The 21,330-nt window shown below is 40.9% G+C and overlaps 1 protein-coding gene across 2 annotated transcripts in view; it reads left to right on the top strand.

The window, feature by feature from the left end:
* sacs (sacsin molecular chaperone) overlaps positions 1-21,330 on the top strand; it is a 107,316-nt gene that overhangs the window by 17,765 nt on the left and 68,221 nt on the right. For both annotated transcript variants that reach the window (XM_087988175.1, XM_087988174.1), the window contains exon 2: positions 11,742-12,093. In XM_087988175.1, the coding sequence (XP_087844301.1) occupies positions 12,071-12,093 (23 nt within the window). In that variant the 5' untranslated portion in view covers positions 11,742-12,070. The remainder of the gene's footprint in view (positions 1-11,741; positions 12,094-21,330) is intronic.

Genomic DNA, 21,330 nt, shown 5'->3' with positions numbered 1-21,330 from the left:
AATGGAAATAAGCTGGTGGTCATTTACCAGTGAGGTTTCTGAACTTGCTGTTTAAGCCTTAAGTAAAAGCCGAAATCCTTTTTCTAAACATTAAGTTCTGATTTTATTTTTTCATTTCCACTATATTTTCCACATTTCCCACCATTGCCCAAACCACTCAAGGGAATTTAAATGTTTTTTTCAGTATGCATTTTTAGGAAGGAAGAAAGAAAGGTTATTCTCATTTCTTAAGTGTCCATTATCTCAGGATATATAAAGCACCTTATGGCTATTGAAGGGCTTTTGAAGAATGGATATAATTTCAGGAAACATGGCAGCAGTTGATGAATAAATGACATCCAAGACACTCGGAGAACTCTAGGTCTTCTTTAAATAGCTGGGCTGGAATCTGCATGTGAGGGCATCTCTGTGCATTTAAAATTGCATCTGGCTTTCAAGGTACTGATACATTTGAGAAGAAGGATGACACATGAGTTTAAAAGCTTTCTTTGAAATTAGATGTATACCAGGAATGTGAGTGTGATGTCACATTAGAGATTGTTTTGATGCAAGCTCTTGCCCTTGCATGAAAATTTCTGTCTGCTCACATCTGAAAACGTTGTGAATATACCTATGCACCATGGTCTACAGCGGTTCAAGAAGGCAGTTCACCACCAGCTTCTCAAGGTCAACTAGGATCGACAACAAATGTTGCTCTTGACAGTGATGCCCACACACCTTGAATGATTTGGGAAAAACAGTGCTTTGCCTTTACTTCTTTCACCATATATATTTTACATAAGTTTACATGTGTTGTTCCACTCTAAAGATAGTTGATAGAAAATTTGAAATCAACATTCTGAATCAGTCTGTCTGTACTTATGGTTCCCATTTAAGCACAAATCTGACTCTATATTTTACCTTGCTGCATGTTTTTTAGCCTTCTATAATTATGTTAATACGAGGAAAGTGGGATGTATGATTTGTGGTACCGCATTTAAAACGTAGCCAATACAACAGAATTACACAAATAATCGTCAATGTTTTGGCGTGATTCACAGCTAAGACTGTGTACTTTGATTGGAATGTCTGTAAACTCCAGATTAAATTAACACAGTCAGCACATTTTTGTACCATTGTCCATTTAATTATTCAAATAAGTCGATTAAAAAAAAGACAATACGAAACACCACATAAAGGATATACTGGAGCAGCTAGAGGTGCTGATGTCTTTGGCAGTTGTTAAATATATGTAATGGTTAAAAAAACACAGAAAAGTGAGGATTATTTTGCCCCTAGGTCAGGATTATGTTTACATTTTATGCATGATTGAGGAATACTATACAATGGGAGTGGCTAGAAAATGTTTTCCTTAATGTGAATATGTGAATGCCTTGGACAGCAGTTGTGTATTAGAAATATCATATATTTTGACAACTTAAAATATTTTAATTGAAAACTTTAAATATCTTAAAATGCTGAGGTTGAGACAGACATTTTGTTTTTGTTGAATTTTTCATGTCTTTAATGTCTGTTGTTTTTCTGTACCATCTTTACTAAGATGACAAGCACTCTCGACTTCCTTGTTTGGAGTGTGCTGAAATCACAGATTTACCCGCATGTTAAATTTTCCATTCTCCCAACTGAAACTTGCAGAACCTTTCTTCAATAGATCCCTTTTGCTGCAGCTTGGGCTAGAAACACAGTCCAATTCTTTCACTACATGAGACAGTGTTTGGAGCACCAGCCCACAGTGTAATCTTATTGCCCATTTTCTGGATATTGCAAGTTTGCATGTATACTAAATGAATTATACATCTAGCTGAGTTGTAAACATGATATTGCAAATTTGAACATGGTTTGAGTGCGTGAATATTATTAACATTAATGTTGTTTGTTGGTCAGGCAGTACATTGCAATGCATAGAATAGAAAGTTGCAAGTTATGAAGTAACTTGACATTTAAAACCAAATACGTATGCCAAGGAATCTCTTTTGGCATGAGTTATTAGGCAACAATCTCTCTAGTCACTTTTCCCAGCTCCCTCTTCCTAATCTCACAAAATTTGAGGAGCTCATGGTCTTCCTAGTCATAAAGATTTTATGCACCCATTCAGCTTTTGCAAACACTCCCTTTTCCAATTATCAGCGAGCCAAACATCCTTTAAAATTCCTCTTGTATCCTAGCCCTGAATAATTTCTCGCATATCACCTCCACACCCACACATTTCCCTACTCTCCTGCTCCCAACTCAACATCGTCACCACCAGGAAACAAGCTGCCCTTGATTTGATCTAAACCTAAGCATGTACCAGAGTTATGGATGGAAGATTCTGGGGTGTTGGCTGAGTGTGGTTTTGTGAGTAAACAGTTGCTTGACTAATCTGTGACACTGCCAGCCAAGATTAACATTGTCCCTTGAGTTTCGCAAAGATAACTTTATAAGGCTGAGCGGGCTGAGATGTTATGGCTAAATGGTCCAATTTCAACAAAAAAAAGTTCCTTTCAATCTGTTTGAGTACTACTTCAGAAGCAGTTAACCACCTCAGTATGATAGTGGAGTCAAAGATAAAAAAGGGAATAAATTTGGGAATAAGCTTGGGAAGATATGGATTTTTATGCACAAGATAGTGTGGGGTAGTGGGTAATGAGTAAACAGTAGGTGGGGATAGAGCCCAAAGAGAGAGGAAAACAGTTGGACAGACAAAGGAGTGGGAAATGACCTAGCTAAGACGGTGAATTGCTGGAGACTGTTAATGGCGAACAATGGGTTGTGTGTAATAGCAGACTATGTGCTGCCAGACCTGCTGAGCTTTTTCAGCAATGCCTGTTTTTGTATGAGCTTACAAGACCTGGTGTGTTGGAGTGGGGGTTAGGACATAGGAGAGTTCAAGCCCTAAAGTTAAAAATCAGGTGGTTGTGATGAGCCTGATGAACCACCTGATGAAGGAGCAGTGCTCCGAAAGCTAGTGCTTCCAATTAAACCTGTTGGACTATATCCTGGTGTTGTGTGCTTTGTAACTTTGTACACCCCAGTCCAACACTGACATCTCCAAACCATCAAGCCCTAAAGTTATTGAAAGCTATTCCCCCACCTACATCCCTGTCTCTGATATTTTGATGATATAGTTGGTGCTACTTTCCTTTCTTGTCTGGAATTGGAAAGGTTCATCGATTTTTGCTTCCAATTTCCCCTCTGCCCTCACTCTCACCTGCCATCTCTGACTCCTCCCTTCCTTGACATCTCTCATTTCTATTTCTGGGATTAGACTGGCCACTGATATCCATTATAAACCCACCAAATCCTCTCCCTTGTTCATCTTCCGCAGGGACCGATCCCTCTGGGACACTCTGGTCCACTCTTCCTTCACTCCCAACAACTCCCCACAGCCCCATGGCACCTTCCCCTGCAATCACTGAAGGCATATCCAAGTGCCCAAACACACTTCCAGGTGAGGCTGCACTTTAGCTGCACTTTACACAATCTTGTATACTGCATTCGCTGCACAAATTGTGATCTCCTCTACATTGGGGAAATGAAGTGTCGACTGGGTGACTGCTTCGCAGGACACCCACAGTCTGCTTGCAAAAAAGACCCTGAGCTTCTACTTGCCTACCACTTTAACACCCCAGCCTGTTCCCTGGCCAACATCCCTGTCTCAGGTTCCTGCCGTGCTCCAGTGAAGCTCAGCATAAGCTGGAAGAACAAGAGACCTCATTTTCCGCTTGGTGACCCTGCACCCTTCTGGACTTAATATCGAGTTCAACAACTTTAGGGCTTCAACTGTCCTATGTCTTAGTCCTTATCCCCACATACCAGGCCTTGTACTCACATAGTCTGCTATGACACATTAACAGTCTCCATTAACAGCTTATTTATCCTCCTAGCCGGATCATTATCCACTCCTTTGTCTGTCCAACTGTTTTCCTCTCACTTTGGGCTCTTTTCCCATCTATCATTTACTCCTTACCCCCTGCCCCCAGCCATCTTCTGCATAAAACCCCACATTTTCCCACCTACCATCAGTCCTGAGGAAGGGTCACTGGATCTGAAACGTTAACTCTGATTTCTGTTCACGGATGCTGCTGAGCTTTTCCAGCAATTTCTGTTTTTGTTTCTGATTTACTGTATCCGTGGTCCTTTTGGTTTTTATTGGTCAATTCTGCTGCCTGACATGCCAACGAATGAGAACAGAAAAACACATGGTATGCACATCCCTCTCTGCGCCAGAAACATGCCTCTTGTAGCAGAAAATACTGCCTTCTGACTCTTGTCCATTTAAAACCATACATTCAGCAGCCTTTGAAACCAACAACCCTATTCCTCAGAACTTTGACAAGAGGTTATTTTAATAATTTCACTGATTAGGCAATATTTTCATATCTCATCACTATGGATCAAAGATAACAGCTACTAACCATGCCCCCTATTAAATAGACATTATATGGCTTTCCATCTCTAACAATGAGCACAGGTATCACTGCTCTTACCTCCAATTCACTGAGCTGAGAATCGACACCAATATCCAAATGCCATGTCTCACATGTAATCTCTCTCCTCTAATCACATCTTTCTATGATTGTAGAAAACAACTAAACTACTTGTTATCTGAGCAACAACTGGACCAAAATCTGTACATCATCACAAACTAAAAATCTAGAAATATGATCCTAATCTCCCTCTCTCTGTCACCCTCTACACGCACATGTATGTGCATACATATGTGCGCACACACACATGCATACAACTAATGATAAAAAACAGGTGCTAGTCATTGGATGCTGTTCTGCCTGCCTGCTCTTCTGACATTATCTTCAGCACCTGGCACGCTGACTCAGTGGTCAGCACTACTGCCTCACAATGCCAGGGACTCGGGTTCAATTCCAATCTCAGGTGACTGTCTGTGTGGAGTTTGCACATTCTCCCTCTGTCCGTGTGGCTTTCCACTGAGTAGTCTGGTTTCCTCCCACAGTCCAAAGATGTGCTGGTTAGATGGATTGGCATGCAGACTTGAGGGGCCAAATGACCTCTTTCTTCACTGTAGGGATTCTATTCTCTGACCTTCCCTTTCAAATGATGTAACCTTTCCTCCCAAACTCCTATCCACTGCATCCTCATATTGTGCAGTGGTCTGATGCTATCTTCCAATTAGTGATGTGGTACTGATTTTCTGACACTTATTGGGCATTGAAGACTAACACCAGCTGCACTGACCTGAAACAATGACCCTGCCACAGAATGCAGAGTGCCCTTCTATCTCAGTACATAGATATTGAGACTGTCATCTCTTGTAACGAAGGCTTTTAGGATTGACTATTCCCCCCTGAACTGTTAGATATTGTTGTCTATAAAAAAACTAGGAACTAATTAGCCAGGAATCAATTGTATGTGTACGTGTTCTGGTGAGCCACATTTCAGAGCTGTACTGGCGAGTCAGACTATTTGTGTAGCATGACACTGGCAAAACTGCAATTTCCCTTCCCACATGGTTAAAAATGCCCTCCAACGCATCTCATCCACATCCTGCCCCTCCACCCTCAAACCCACCCCTCCAACCGTAACAAGGACAGAACCATCCTACCAACCTTCACATAAACCACATCATCCGAAGACATTTCTTCCACCTCCAAACAGACCCTCACCACCAGGGATATATTTCCCTCCCCACCCATTTCCACTTTCTGCAAAGACCGTTCCCTCCATGACTACCTGGTCAGGTCCACGCGCCCCATCAACCCACCCTCCCCTCCTGGCACTTTCCCCTGCCACCGCAGGAATTGCAAAAGCTGTGCCCACACCTCCTCCCTCACCTCCATCCAAGGCCCCAAAGGAGCCTTCCACCTCCATGAAAGTTTCAACTGCACATCCACCAATATCATTTATTGTATCCATTGCTCCCGACACGGTCTCCTCAATATTGGGGAGACTGACACCTCCTAGCAAAGCGCTTTAGGGAACATCTCCGGGACACCCACACCAATCAACCCCACCACCCTGTGGCCCAACATTCCCTCCCCCCCCCCCCCACTCTGCCGAGGCCATGCAGGTTCTGGGCCGCCTCCACTGCCGCTTCCTCACCACCCGACGCCTGGAGGTCTTCCGCCTCAGAACACTTCAACCCCAGGGCATCAATGTGGATTTCACCGGTTTCCTCATTTCCCCTTCCCCCACCTCACCCCAGCTCCAGCCTTCCAGCTCAGCACCGTCCCCATGACGGTGTCCTACCTGCCTATCTTCCTTTCCACCTATCCACTCCACCCTCTCCACCTATCCACTCCACCCTCCTCTCTGATCTATCACCTCCATCTCCAACCCATTCACCTATTGTACTCTGTTACTTTCTCCCCACCCCACCTCCCTCTCATTTATCTCTCCACTCTGCAGGCATCCTGCCTCTATTCCTGATGAAGGGCTTTTGCCCGAAACGTCGATTTTCCTGCTCCTCGGATGCTGCCTGACCTGCTGTGCTTTTTCAGCACCACTCTAATCTAGACTCTGGTTTCTAGCATCTGCAGTCAATGTTTTTACCTACTATCAAAGGGAGTCTTCTGACCAGGCTGCATTGGCAGTTGTATCAAAGACAAAGAACTCTTGTCTTTCCAAGATTAAAGTGTGATTATTGTAAACATCTGGGAGTCACAAGACAACCAGATGGTATAACACTAATTATTAACAATGAAATTGCAGAAACTTGTTTGAACTAACATAAGATCCTACTATAGCACCTTTGGCACAAAGGACAAATGGAATTACATCTGAGCTTTAGCCATTCTTATAAGTATTCAACACTGAATACCCATTTGTCAACTCCACATGATCAAAATCCTAGATTGACTGCTATCTTCTCTTTGTACCCTTACTCCTGTACATTTTCTCAATGTAAACTGAGTACCTTTCCAAATATTTCTAGGCATTTTTCAGCCTGCTGTATGTGGCAAAACATTGCAAGCTGTTTCTGAAACTTAGAAACTTTGAATGCAAACAGTTGAAAATAGTTCATGCTTGTGCAGGTATCCTGGTTACATGAAGCATTCAGGACTCCGCACATTGTGCAGATCAATGGTATTGTATTAAACTCTGCATTTCAACAAGTTAGCAACTTAACTACTCATGGCTGCCTTCCACTTTAGCTAATTTTCCTGTTGATACTAAAAACAAGATTCTTCAATTTTTCTCTGCTTAGGCTGATTCATAGAATCCGTACAGTATGGAAGCAGGCCATTCGACTCATCAAATCCACACTGACTCTCTGAAGATCCAGACCCACACTCCTATCCTGTCCCTGTAATCCTGTATTTCCCATGGCCAATCCACCTAATCTGCACATCTTTGGACTGTGGGAGGAAACTGGAGCATCTGGAGGGAGATCACATCGATGCGGGAAGAATGTGTAAACCCCACATAGATAGTGGCCCGAAGTTGGAATCACACCTGGGTCCCAGTGCTGTGAGGCAGCAGTTCTAACCACTGAGCCACTGTACCAACCCTCCTGCAAAGTTTTAACTTTTCTACTAGTTGTTCCCTAAAAATAGGGAGCTTTTAATAAAGTGTATTTCTTCCTGCTATGTGGCCTGAAAATTGATGATGGAGAAAATCTCAGAGTCCATTGTAGAGATCTCTCCATTGGAAATCTCTGCTACTGAATCTGAAGGACTTTCTAGATCATAAGATGATTTGCGAGTGCGCATTGCGATACATTAGAGGTACAGGTTGGGTGCTTATCAAATGAAACTTGTTGTGATGGCTCTGGGAATAGCCCTGGGTCTTTGATGCATCAAAGTTGGTCTGGGCTTCAGTAGCAATGAGTAATTATTTTGGAAATGCTGTAATTGGAATTCTGGGGTTGTATAGCATAGATGAGTTCCTCTCCTTTAACATTACTGCGAGGAGGAACCAGCAGAAGGAACATCAGCGTGGAATTAGTTGGGTGATTTCTGGGGCCTGATATTTATGAGAAGGTGAGGCAGAAGCAGGGATGAATGTTTCCAGGAGATATGGATGCCTTACTGAAAGTATGGGCAGGCGCTCATTATCATTAGTCATTGCTAAGCCTTTATTTAACCCCATCCCAGCCTAGCAGCTGGTTAGATTGAAAGGCTGGCTAGCTGCCTGCCAGGGAGAAAAGTTAGCCAAGCACTTTGTCAATTATGATGTGGAGGTCAGACTGGCAATAGGTAGGAACTGAGGAAGTTAAATTTGGGAAATGGGGGTCAGACCAGTATTTGTGAAAGACGGGAGATTGGGAGAAGAATACAAAAAAAAGGATACCTTTATACCATAAGCATCTCATTGTCCAAATTCCAATCTTGCTTTATACAAATATAAAAAATACTTCTTAAATACAATCTAAAATATTAAATGTAATGTATGATATAGGCAGTCTATTCTAAGTCATTTTTAATGTTATTAACTTCATTGTCACCTAGTCAGGGAACAATTAATCTTATCTTAAATGTTATTGTTTTCCTCATTCTCCATCAGATTCTGTCACCTCCTGTTTTAAATCTCTTCAAGCTTCAAAGCCTCTTTAGAATGCTGTTGTTAGCATTACCATTTATCTGTGCAAGATTGCTTATAAATGCCTGCTGACAGTAACCGCTAGGATGTATAAGGTCCATCTGCAATTTAAATAATTCTTCAGAAAGCAGCATTACTTCTCCAAACACTCTTTATTTACAGATACATGGTCTTTGACAATAGCACTACCACTTACTGAGTCAGGCATTCGTGGGGGTCGCAATATCCCTGACATTCGCCCTCTTTCTACTCAGTAGATCAGGATGGTGTTTTCCCTGGGTAAGGGTCTAGAACAAGGTTATATTGTCTCAGACTAATAGGTTAGCTATTTAGAACTAAGATGAAGAGCAATTTCCTTTCTCAGAGTGTGTGAATTTTTGGAATTCATGCTTCAAGAGGGTTGTTGAGAGTAATTCACTGAGGCAGATCAAGAAAAAAGATGAATAGATTTCTAGATATCGAAACATTAAGGATTTTTAAGAATCATGCAGAAAGTGTTGCTGAGGTAAAAGATTAGGCATCATTTGATGAACAGCAGAGTTGGCTCAAGGGATCATATCAGCCAGCTCTCCCTGATTTCACCAGATTAACAGCTCAATCGGGAAACTCCAGCTGGCTGATCTCATTATAATCACTATGTTAGAAGGTTCATTAATTGAAGTCTGTTCTTTACTCTTACAGTAGAAACCTCCATTTAGCCTTTACAGTTTAAATTCATTCTAACACGATTTAAAAAAAAAATTGCCTGGTATATTTGCCTGTCAGTGCTTCCCTTTCGCAATTGGGTTTGTCCAGTATGGTTAATGCTAAATTCAAATAACAGTCAGAATCTCAGGAGCAGTGACACATTATAATTGTAAAGCTGCTTCTCCAGAGCAATTACTTGTGCGCTTTCAAACCCATTGGGGTTAAAATGGAAGGTATGGACTTGACAGCTTTTAGTAGTGGATAAAGGTGAATGGTTCCAGACAGGATCACAGAAATTAGTGGCAAGAATAGGACATATGGTCCCTTAAGCCAACTCTGCTGTTCATCAAATTATGAAATCAAATCATCAAAGAAGGGCTTATGCCCGAAATGTCGATTCTCCTGTTCCTTGGATGCTGCCTGACCTGCTGCGCTTTTCCAGCAACACATTTTCAGCTCTGATCTCCAGCATCTGATGCCCTCACTTTCTCCTCGTTCATCAAATTATGCCTAATTTTCTACCTCAGCAACATTTTCTGCATGATTCTTAAAAATCCTTAATGTTTTTAATATCTAGAAATCTATTCATCTTTTTCTTGATCCACCTCAATGAATTACCCTCAACAACCCTCTTTTGGCATGAATTCCAAAGATTTACACACTCTGAGAAAAGAAATTGCTCTTCATCTTAGTTCTAAATAGCCAACCTATTAGTCTGAGACAATATAACCTTGTTCTAGACATCTATCCAGGAAAAACACCTTCCTGATCTACTGGGTTGAACTCTGTAAAAATCTGTATTTATCAGTGAGATCAACTCTCAATAGAGAACATGGGATTAGTCTAATTAAGCTTTTATCACAGGACAATCCCATCATCCAGGAATCAATTTGATGAACCTTAGTTACCCTCCCTCTTACGCAAATATATTATTCCTTAGATAAGGATATAAAATCTTGTAAAACTCATTCATAGTTACATATAAACAATTATATTTGATGTTCTGTGATTGATTTCTGGTTTGTAACACAGTGGCTACATCGTTTCCTGTGTCTGTTTCTCTGGACTATTTGGGTCCTTATCACAACTTCTGTCTGTGTCTCATAAGTGTCAATTGTTCAAATATTTCCATTATCTAACTACCAGACGATAATAAGGTGATAATGAAAGCTTTTTCACTGCTAGTTAAAATAATTTATTTGTTTCGCCTTAAATTATAACTCAAATTAAGATTTGGAAAGATGGTGAGTGTTGTCACTTTTGCCTGTCTGATATGTTCTAGGTTTCTCCAAGTTGTTTCATGTGTATGAGTTAAACTTCCAAATGACAAAACACAGGCTTTGGTTTGAAGCTTGATGTATATTTTCAAAATTCATATTACTTGCTTTATTAATGAAATGAAATTAAGGTGCGAAGAATCTGTGTATGGTAATCTGTGACATTTTAACATTTTTGAAACGTTTATGTTTCAAAATTATGTACAAATATCAACTAAAAGGAATTTCCCTTTATGTAATTGTTTTCACATCCTTAAGATATGTCAAAAGATTAACATTCATTTAATTATTTTGAAATGCCACTGTTATATCTGTAAATATGGGCAGACAATTGATGCATTAAAGTCACACACACAAAAAAAATCGATATTAATGACTGGTTAATACATTTTCCTGAGGGAAACCAGGAGATGGGGTTAAGGCCACAGTCAGATCTGCTATAACCTTATAGAATAATGGAGCAGGCTTAAGATGCACAAAGGACTCCTCCTGTCCCTAATTCTTATGTTCTGGCAGTCATGTATCATCAGTTGGGTAAAGAAGAGTCTGCTCACGGGTCTTTCAACTGGTGTGGGAAGTGGGAAGACAGATTGGGCATGTTGGGTGGTCAATGGCTTGGCTGTGGGTGGAGGGAGGAGATCATGGGATGACATTTCTGGGGGTGTGTCTGGCTGGAGCTGACAAATTCCAGAGCTGACCTGTGAACGTTCTCAGTGTGAGTGAACAAGTCCTAACCTCCCTTTCAATCAATCATGGTTTGGAGGTGCCGGTGTTGGCCTGGGGTGTACAAAGTTAAAATTCACACAACACCAGGTTATAGTCCGTCGCTCCTTCACCTATCACCTGATGAAGGAGCGACGCTCCGAAAGCTAGTATGCTCCCAATTAAACCTGTTGGACTATAACCTGGTGTTGTGTGAATTTTAACTTTGAATCAATCATTGTCTCTACACTTTGAAGACAGAATTCTCAAGAATTAATGCATCATTCTGCAGAGAGAGAAAAAAATGCCCACAATACTGGGATTTGGAAGGATCCTACATGAAGAAGGATCTGTCAAACTGAAGGAGTGGAAGATGGGGTGTGGGCCGACGTGATGTGACATTGCAATGGTTTGGAGACTACAGCTTCCAGCATGCAAAGTCCAGGCGCTGAGTAATTCTTTCCCCGGTGCGGTTGAAACTGAGAGATTTATAATTAGTAACGCATTAGCGTTACTGTAGCAGGAAGTGACTGACCTCTGACTCTTAATGATTTCCTTTTATTTTTTTTATGTGTGTAGTGCGGATCAGACGCAGAGGGAGGGAGCCGGAACCAGTCCTTTTTCAAAAAAACTACAATGAAGAGCCGAGGAGATTGATTTGGAGGCGCGAAAGCCAAAAAAAAAGAGAAGTAGGACTCGTTTCGCAAGGATTTGAAGCACAAATTGCGGTGGGAGAGTGGAATGGTTTGCAGTGGGACCTACAAAAGGGCAGGCTCAGTGAGAAAGGCAGTGTATAACGGTGCTCCAGGCGGATGGCTGCAGGGACCGCTGCCTTTCTGCGGGAGCACTTAGAGCGCACTGTGTCCGTGAGCGGCCCCGGCTCCTAGCAGCTGAGCAAGCGGCAAGCGATGGAGAACCGGCTTGGACTGAGGTAGGGTCACAGCAAGGCACTGTCACCCGGTCAGGGAGGCTGCTGCTGTTTTAAAAAAAAATCCTTTCAAACTAAACCGTCACTTGCAGTAAGCCAGTGAAATCCCGGGCTGGTTTGAGTTTGAATGAGGGGGGAAGGGGACTAGATTGTCACACTGCCGCTTCTTTTCCACTTGTGACAGAATGGCCTGGTCCCTCTCCAGGGTGCATTGACTCTGTATTCCAGGTCCTAAGAACTTTGGGGAAATGATTCTGCTTATTAATCGTGGCTATACTTGATGGTTGAACACACCGTTGTTGCCCGCTTTTTGCAAATCATATCCAGTCTGTGACTTGGCATTTAAAAACAAAACTACAAATGTACATTTCTCATTTCTAATGAATTCTAAGAAGAGGGATATTACAACTATTGAACACTGTCTGGTCAGACATTGAACATCATTGCTCTCCCCAGTTAAAAACAAAACCCTGCTGCACTGGTGTGGCACTGGCAATTCTCATCCCAAGGTGCCATCTGGGGTTTATACAAAGCAATACGAGGCCATTTTAATTCATGCAGCCAAAGACTTGCTCAAAGACATAGATTTTATGGAGCATCTGAAAGGAGGGGATTTCTTTTATGCCAGGAAAACTTGACAGTGTATTGAATCCGTGAGCCCCCCTGACTCATGGGAGAGAAGTAAAGAGTCACACAGCATGGAAACAGACCCTTCGGTCCAACCAGTCCATGCTGAACATAATCCCAAACCAAACCAGTCCCACCTGCTTGCTCCTGGCCCATATGCCTCCAAACCTTTCCTATCCATGTACTTATCCAAAAGTCTTTTAAATGTTGTAATTGTATCCACATCCACCACTTCCTCAGGAAGTTCATGCCACATGCGAACCCCCCCCTGTGTAATAAAATTTGCCTCATGTCTTTTTTAAAATTTTTCTCCTCACCTTAATGTGTCCCCTAGTCTTGAAATCCCCCATTCTAGGGAAAAGACAACTACAACTAACTCTATCTTTACCTCATTATTTTTATAAACTTCTATAAGGTCACCTGTCAACCTCCTGTATTCCAGTGATAAAAGTTCCAACCTCTCCAGCCTTCTTTTATAACTCAAACCTTCCATACCTGGCAACATCCTGGGTATCTTTTCTGATCCCTCTCCAACTTAATAATATACTTTCTATAACTGGGTGACCAGAACTGGACACAGTCTTCCAGAACAGGCCTCTCCAATGTCCTATACAACTCAGCATGACTTCCCAAATCCTATGGTCAAAGAACTGAGCAATGAAGGCAAGCATACCAAATGCCTTTTTAACAGCCCTGTCTATAAGTGATGTAAACTTCAAAGAATTATGTACCTGAACCCCAGGTCCCTCTATTCTACAACACTACCCAAGGCCCTACTGTAGTTTCTTATACCAAAATGCAATACTTTGCATTTATCCAGATGGAGAACTAGCTGATAAATGAGTTAAGGCCACAGCACTGCCAGCCAATGAGGCTCATGTTGTGAGCTGCTGTAAAACCTTCCTTTCAAACTGAACCTTCATTCCTTTCAGAAACCGAGTAGATTATGGATAATCAGTGAGAAAGTAGAGCCTGGGGCCAAGAGAGCTGAAAGTGTGGCCATCAGTGCTGGAAAAAGTACAATTAGAGATGCTCAAGAGGCCAGAATTAAATTAAGGCAGACACATTGAGCATGTGTCCTGATGACTGTGTTGTCTGCTTGAGGCCAGGGTTAAGTTTATCTCCTTAGAGTTAGAGAGGAAGAATCAGTTGCCATTGTCTACATGGGTACTAACAACACAGACAGGACAAGGAAAGAGATTCTACTGAGGGATTACAAGCAGTTAAGACACAATTAACAAAGCAAAACCACAAAGGTGGTAATTCCTGGAAGACTACAAAAGTCACAAGCAAATTGGCATTGAGTAAACAAAATTAAAGAGGGTAAAGAGTGTTGCAAAGAATGGTGTGGGGAAAAATGGGTTATAATTCTTGGGAACTGGACACTGGCGAAAGAGAGAGCTGAACTGTTGGGAGAATATTTGTCTGGACAAAGTTGGGATCAGTGTACTGGCAAATCTTTTGGCTAGGCATATAAGGAGGGCTTTAAATTAAATAGTGGGAAGAGGATGGTTCACATGAGCGGAGATTTCATAAATTGGAGAGGACATAGCAATGAAGTTAATGATAATCAGAGTGAGGCAAGAAGATTGTACAAGGATTTTATCCAGTATAGAACTGAACTTGTGTTGTTGATGTCAAACTGCATAACAAACCAGCCATCTAGGCATTTGAGGTAATAGACCCCACCAAAAGAAGATGATTTTTCTTAGCCCTATCCTAAAAGGGTGACACTTTCTTAAAACAGTGTGGGGAGACAGGATAATTAGGGGAACATGTCATCCTGTTCCCCCTCTCAGTCAAAGCAAAATGCTCCGAGACACAGTGTAGTTTTACCTCCTTCATCTTTATTCTGGGCCCTGGAGGGAGAGAGAACAATTGCCCATGTGCACAGAGACATGAGTTCACAGTCTTCTCTGGAACAGCAGTTTCTCAATGAATTTATATAGTTATTCTGCAGGGAGGAGCATCCAGATAAGGCAACATACATACTGATTGGGTGACCATTAGAATCAGTGACTGTCAATAGTAAAGATTAAGCCATCTGCTGTTGCACAATGAATAACTGACTTCACGTAATGAATACTTTTCACCTTGTTAAACTGTCCTCACATACTGAATGCTTCCTTATCTTGTTAAATGACTCCAAATAATGAATGTTTTTACATCTTGATAACCCATTACCCTTGCCTCCAGCACCCCATTGTTAATTGTAGGTTCTTATCTGATCCGAGTCATGCTCAGCTGAACCTCTTGTTTCACAAAACTCAGAATTTAACTCTTTCCTTGGCTGCTTATACCGTGCACACATTCTCATTCCCTCCTTTTATCATTTCATGATAACCGATGGCACTACCAGCTTTCATAAAACTCTGACAGCCAGTATTTAAGTTATTGACACATAGCATACAATGATTATAACAACAAAAATTACTAGTCCGTAACAGTAATTAGAATTTGAAGAATCCTGCCATATGGAAAAAATCATTCACCAGTAAAGTTTTTAAATCTTCAGTCCTTAGTGACCACTCCAGCCCCTCCAAGTCGAGTGGAAACGAGCGAGTTCTCCAAAATCTCCATTAGTAAAGTCCAGCCTGAAAACAAAATTCAGTCTATTCTTGCGTCACTCCTCGGAGAAATCTGAATTCTTGGATAAGGGCAATTAACTACTTAACAAAACTGATGAGACTTCCATCTTTTTAGAGATCCTTCAGATGGAGGATACCAGCGCATCTGTGTAGTGCAGCAGCTGCAGGCTAGGTGAACACCGCATTCCTTGCTGCTTCTGCTCCCACTCAGCTGTTAAATGTAACACGCGCCAACTGGCTGCTGTGATGTTAGTTTGATCAGTGAATCTTCATATCCCTTAAATGATTGAAAGACAAGGTAAAACTCAAGTGGTTTAATGTCCATAGGAAGGCCACTGACAAAAAGTGTACTGACCTCCTCTTTACTGTTGTTAGCTTCTTCCCTTTTCATGCTCATGACTGGGATGGTGATTGAATCTGTTGGATCAGGTTGTGGAGGGGTGGGTGGTGGTCCAAAGGCGTGCTTTACCTGTGAATGGAGAAACTCTAGAGACAATGTTAGCTGCTGAAAGTATCTCTGCATTTCCCCTCTCATTCCCTCCTTGCCAAGGTGGATATCAGTATGAAGACGGTCACACATTGAACTACACTAAATTGCGTCTGCCTATTTCAACATGTTTTGAATTCTTGAAGTCTGTTACTCTGTTCACTATTTATATTTTCAAGTTTTATACAATCCATAAACTTCTAAATTGCACTGCCTAAACAATTCAGTCAATTGTAAATAACAATCAATGGTCCTAAAGTTAAACCCTTTGGTACCTCATTCAGGTTATTCAAAAATTATTTTCCTTTAACAAATTGATAGTTGGGTAATTTAAAAGCTGTCTGGAAAAATATTATACAAATCTGGAACAGCAAGAAAACAACAAAATGTTTCCTGTGCTTTAGCAATTGAAGAGGAAGTTTCAGTTCAGATTTAAATCTCGAATATTCGTGGGAAACAAATGCTGAATATTTTAAAATATGTTCTCCACATGAAAGTTCCCAAATAAAACAGTCGGAATTACAGTGGCAACTTTGGTAGAGATCAACATTCTTTGAATTTGCAATATGAAGGGCCAATGAAGTCTTAACAATAATTAACAGAATCTCCAGGGTGATAATATCTGGATTACTAGCCGAACCACAGGCAAATTGGCATAGGTTAAATAAAGTCAAAGTGTTAAGCATGCATTTAAGAGAATGGTGTGGGTGGAATGGCTTCCAGTTTATGCAGCATTGGCATCCGTACTGGGCTAGAAGGGAGCTGTTCTGGTGGAATGCACTTTGCTTGAACCCTGCTGAGATCTGTGTCTTGGCAAAATGAATAACTAGGGCTGCAGAGAGGGCTTTAAATTAATTGGAATGGGGGAGGGTTTAGGATAGGAGAAATGTAGTCTTGCATGGAAAAGGGTATGAGTGCAGCTATTTGGGAAATGATACCCTTAATGTGACAGGAATGGACGGAGTATGCAAACATCGAGGAACAACAGTAAATAGAGTCAGTGGTAGTGGGGAAATGGTAAAAAGGCTAAATTAATAGCACTTCACTCAAATGCATGTAGTATTTGAAACAAAATAAATTAATTAAGACAAATGCAGGTTATGATCTTGTAGCCATTGGAAAGATATGGTGATAAAGTGATCGAAGTTGGGAACTAAATATTCAGTATGAACTTTTCGAAAGGAAAAGCAGGAAGGAAAGAGTGGTGGGGTAGCATTATTGGTTTGGGATGGAGTAAGTACAAATTGCAAGAAATGACGTTGGATCAGAGGGTGTGGAATCAGCATGGGTGGAGTTAAGAATTAAAAAGTGGAAGAAAACACTGGAGTATCTATAGGCTCCTTAACAGTTGCAATAGTGTAGGATAGAGAATATATCAGGAGATAATAAAGGCATATAAAAAAGGCAGTGCATTAATCATGGTTGACTTTAATCTTCATGTAGATTTGGATATTCCTTGATAGATGTAGTGACAAGAAGAATTCATAGTGTATTTGGGACAGTTTCCTATTTGGATTAGTGAATGTACATCAGTGCTATGAAGGGCTTCTATGCTGCATGGCTCTGACTCATTAATACGGTATATTGTGAATCCAATTTGGAATTAGGCTATTTTGGGTCTGGTGATGTTTCATTAATGATAACAGAGTAAAAGATTTCCTTGAAAACAGTGACCATAACATGGTAGAATTTACCATTCATTTTGAGAGAGAGAACCTTGGGTCAGAGACATCTGAGCTAAGCTTAAATAAGGGTAATTACATAGGGATGAGGGCACAGCTGACTGGAGTGGACTCAGAAAGGAGTTTAGCAGCAAAGGGAGCTGAGGAACAGTGACAGACATTTAAGAAATTAGTTCTGGCTGATAATAAAGTCATACCCCAGTGAGGAAGAAAGATTCTAAGAAGGGGATGAACCAATGATGGTTAATCAGGGTAGTCCAGGATAGCATCACATTGAAAGAAACAAATACAACGTAGCAAACATCAGTGGTAATCCAGCAGATTGGGAAAGTTGTAAAAAAAATCAACCAAAAAATAGAGACAGAGAAGGTAAGCATTAAGGGTAAACTTGCAAATAACATAAAGTTGGCAACAAGACCTTTTTTAAATATATAAAAAGGAAGAGGGATGCCAAAGTGAACATAGAGAATGGGAATAGGGAAGTAATAATGGGGAACCATGAAATGGTAGAGAAAGTGAATAAACACTTCGCATCAGCTTTCACAGGAATAGATACGACTAGCAATCCAAAAGTGCTAAATAATAAAGGGCAAAAGGAGAAGTTGAAATAAATACAAGAACTATCACGAAAGAGAATGTGTTCGAGAAATTGATGGCTAAAGACTGACAAGTCCCTGAATCTGATGGGATGAATCCTGAGATATTCCAAGAAGCAGCTACAGTAATAGTAAGTGGATTGGTAGTAATCTTCCAGCAATTCCTAGATTCTGGAAGAGTACCAGAGGGTTGGAAAAATGTAATGAAGTAGGGATGAGTTAAAGAATCTGCAGAGGGATGTAGATGAGGCAAGTGGGTAAGAACTTGGCAAATGGAATATAATATGGGAAAATGTGAGCTTATACACCTTGGCAGGAAGAAAAGAGGAGCTGAACATTACTTAAATGGAGAAAGACTGCGACAGCACAGAGGGATTTGTGAGTCCTTGTGCATTAATCATAAAAAGCTAGCATCCAAGTTCATTTCATAAGGAAGACCAGTGGAATGTTGACCTTTATTTCAAAGGGAATGGAGAATAACAATAGGGAGGTCTTGCTAAACCTTTCCAAAGCACTCCTCAGACCACAGCTGGAATACTGTGAACAGTTTTGGACCTTTTTTTTTTAAAAAAGAATTCATTGATGGGATGGGAGCATCGCTGGCTGGGCCAGCACTTATTGTCCATGCCTCATTGCCTCACTTGAGAGTCAGCCACATTATTGTGGGTCCAGAGTCACATGTAGGCGAGAACAGGTAAGAATGGCAGAATTCCTTTCTAAAGGATATTAGGGAACCAGATTGGATTTTCTGACAGTTGGCACCTTTTGTGGTCATCATGAGACTCTTAGTTCCAGATTTGTTTTATTATTGAATTTAAATTCCATCATCTGCCATGGTGGGATTTGAAACTATTACTTGGGTCTCTTGATTTATAGTCAAGTGATAATGCCACTAGGCCTTTGCCTCCTCCATGGAAACATGTAAGGAATACAGCTAAGGACATATATAATGTTATTGAGGTAGTCCTGGATATGGAGGGGTTGGCGTGTGAGGAAAAGTTGTTTAAGTTGGACCTGTGTACTCATTGGTGTTTAGAAGAATGAATGGCGACCTTATTGAAACATCTACGAATCGTACAGGCTTGACAGTGTAGATGTGGAAAGGATGTTTCCCCTTGTGGAAGGGTATAGGACCAGAGGGCATCATCTCAGAATTAGAGAATGCCCATTTAAGATTGAGATGAGGAGGATAATGAATCTGTGGAATTCTTTGCCGCAGAGGGCTGTTGAACCTGGGTCATGTAGTATATCCAGGGTTGGGATAGAGAGATCTTTAATTGTTAAGGGGATTGAGGGTTATGGAAGAAAAACTGGAAATTAGAGTTGTGAATCATCAGATAAGCCATAGTTTTAAAAAAACACATGTAAACCCCAGAACTTTTTTAAAGTTACATTCTCAAGATAGCTTTTAACAATAGGTGTCATCTCAGCTCAGATAATCATTGAAGGTGTGAAGTTAAAGTCTGTGTCTCAATGTTAGGTCAGACTGATTCTATTTCTAAAGTGGGAATTACTGAATTTTACATGGATTTATGCAATTTTTGAGCAGAATAAAATGTAATTCTACAAGTACAAATTCACCCCACAAACTTGTGTGTGTGTGTGTCTGCGTCTGTGAGAGAGTTTGAGTATCTGTGTGTGTGTGTAATGTAACTCTTAAAGTTCTGGAATTTACATACAAAGGAACCGAAGCTAATATGATCACTCTGAAAGACGAAAGACTCAAGCTAAATTTGCTTAATATTACATTCCAATGACACTGCAATCCTGTTGCTATAAATTCTGCGTTGTATGATCCTGCTCCACAACCACCTGATGAAGGAACAGCTTCGAAAGCTAGTGCCTCCAAGTAAACCTGTTGGACCATAACCTGGTGTTAAGTAATTTTTAACTTTGTCCACCCCAGACCAACACCGGCACCTCCAAATCAGATAAGCCATGATCTCATTGAATGGTGGAGCAGACTTGATGGGCCTACTACTGCTCCACTATTTTCTAATAATACCTCCTAGTTCTAGATTCACCTGTAAAACAAAACATCTCTTCCACATCCACCAGTCTGAATTGTATACCTTTTAATCAAGTCACCCCTCGATTATCTAAACCCCAGTAGAAGTAAGCCTAGCCTGTCCAACTTAGTTTCATAAGACACTCCACTCATTCCCGGTGTCAACTATCCACCAATCATGTGCAACAAGGATCAATGATGCTCTAGAACTCCTTCCCAGACTAACCAGTTTGATAAACCTTTTTTGTATTTTGAATGGACCATCAATTAAATAATAATGTTCACTTTCTGTTATGGGATTTGTTTGTGCTATTAAAATGCTGACAAGTATAGTATTGTTCACATCTATTAAAAGAACATCTGTCCTTGGTCTGATGACCCATCGGTTGTGGCCAGTTGCATTGGTTACTGTAGCATATTACTGTTTTCAAGATGTCTCAAGATTCGTATTTTCAATGGATATCAAATATTTAGTTTAGTTTTTTTTGTTTGCTAGCCTAGCGTGGTTGAAAATCCTTTTTAATTGTTTGCCTGTTTTTGAAACTATTTAAAGACTCTGGTTGGAATGACTAATCCAGATTTATCCAAATTCCCACATGAATACATCTGTTGTTCAGTACTCTCGGTACCATGTTGAAATATACATAAGAGCTTTAGATATGACTGCACATACCTTTAAACTGATTTCATTAAATTGTCACTGTGCAGGTTAACTATTTTCACGATTTAAGTGCTGTTTAAGTGCACATGACCTATAGTTTGAAAGTGAAAGTAAGAAAAAGTATGATTGGGCTTAAAAAGTAAATAGGTAAAAACAATGACTGCAGATGCTTGGAAAAGTAAATAGCCAGACGTGTGATATAATTTTTTTTAGATTTCTTAGTGTGGAAGCAGGCCCTTTGGCCCAACAAGTCCACATCAACCCTCTGAAGAGCAACCCACCCAGACCCCTACATTTACCCCTTCACCTAACACTACGGGCAATTTAACGTGGCCAATTCACCTAAGCTACACATCTTTGGACTGTGGGAGGAAACCGGAGCACCCGGAGGAAACCCACGCAGACACTGGGAGAATGTGCAAACTCCACACAGACATTTGCCGGAGGTGGGAATTGAACCCAGATCTCTGGCGCTGTGAGGCAACAGTGCCACCGTGCTGCCCATTTGATGTGAAACTTTGGGAATGTGAAAATAACAAGTTTTGAACTTGGCCTCCCTTCTGTGGTGTTGCTAATATATGATTCCGTATT

This window comes from Chiloscyllium plagiosum, unplaced genomic scaffold (assembly GCF_037043375.1).
Source record: "Chiloscyllium plagiosum isolate Xiang-an unplaced genomic scaffold, Cpla_swu_hap1 HiC_scaffold_6, whole genome shotgun sequence".
Lineage (NCBI taxonomy): Eukaryota > Metazoa > Chordata > Chondrichthyes > Orectolobiformes > Hemiscylliidae > Chiloscyllium > Chiloscyllium plagiosum.
This window is presented reverse-complemented; position numbering and strand designations above follow the sequence as displayed.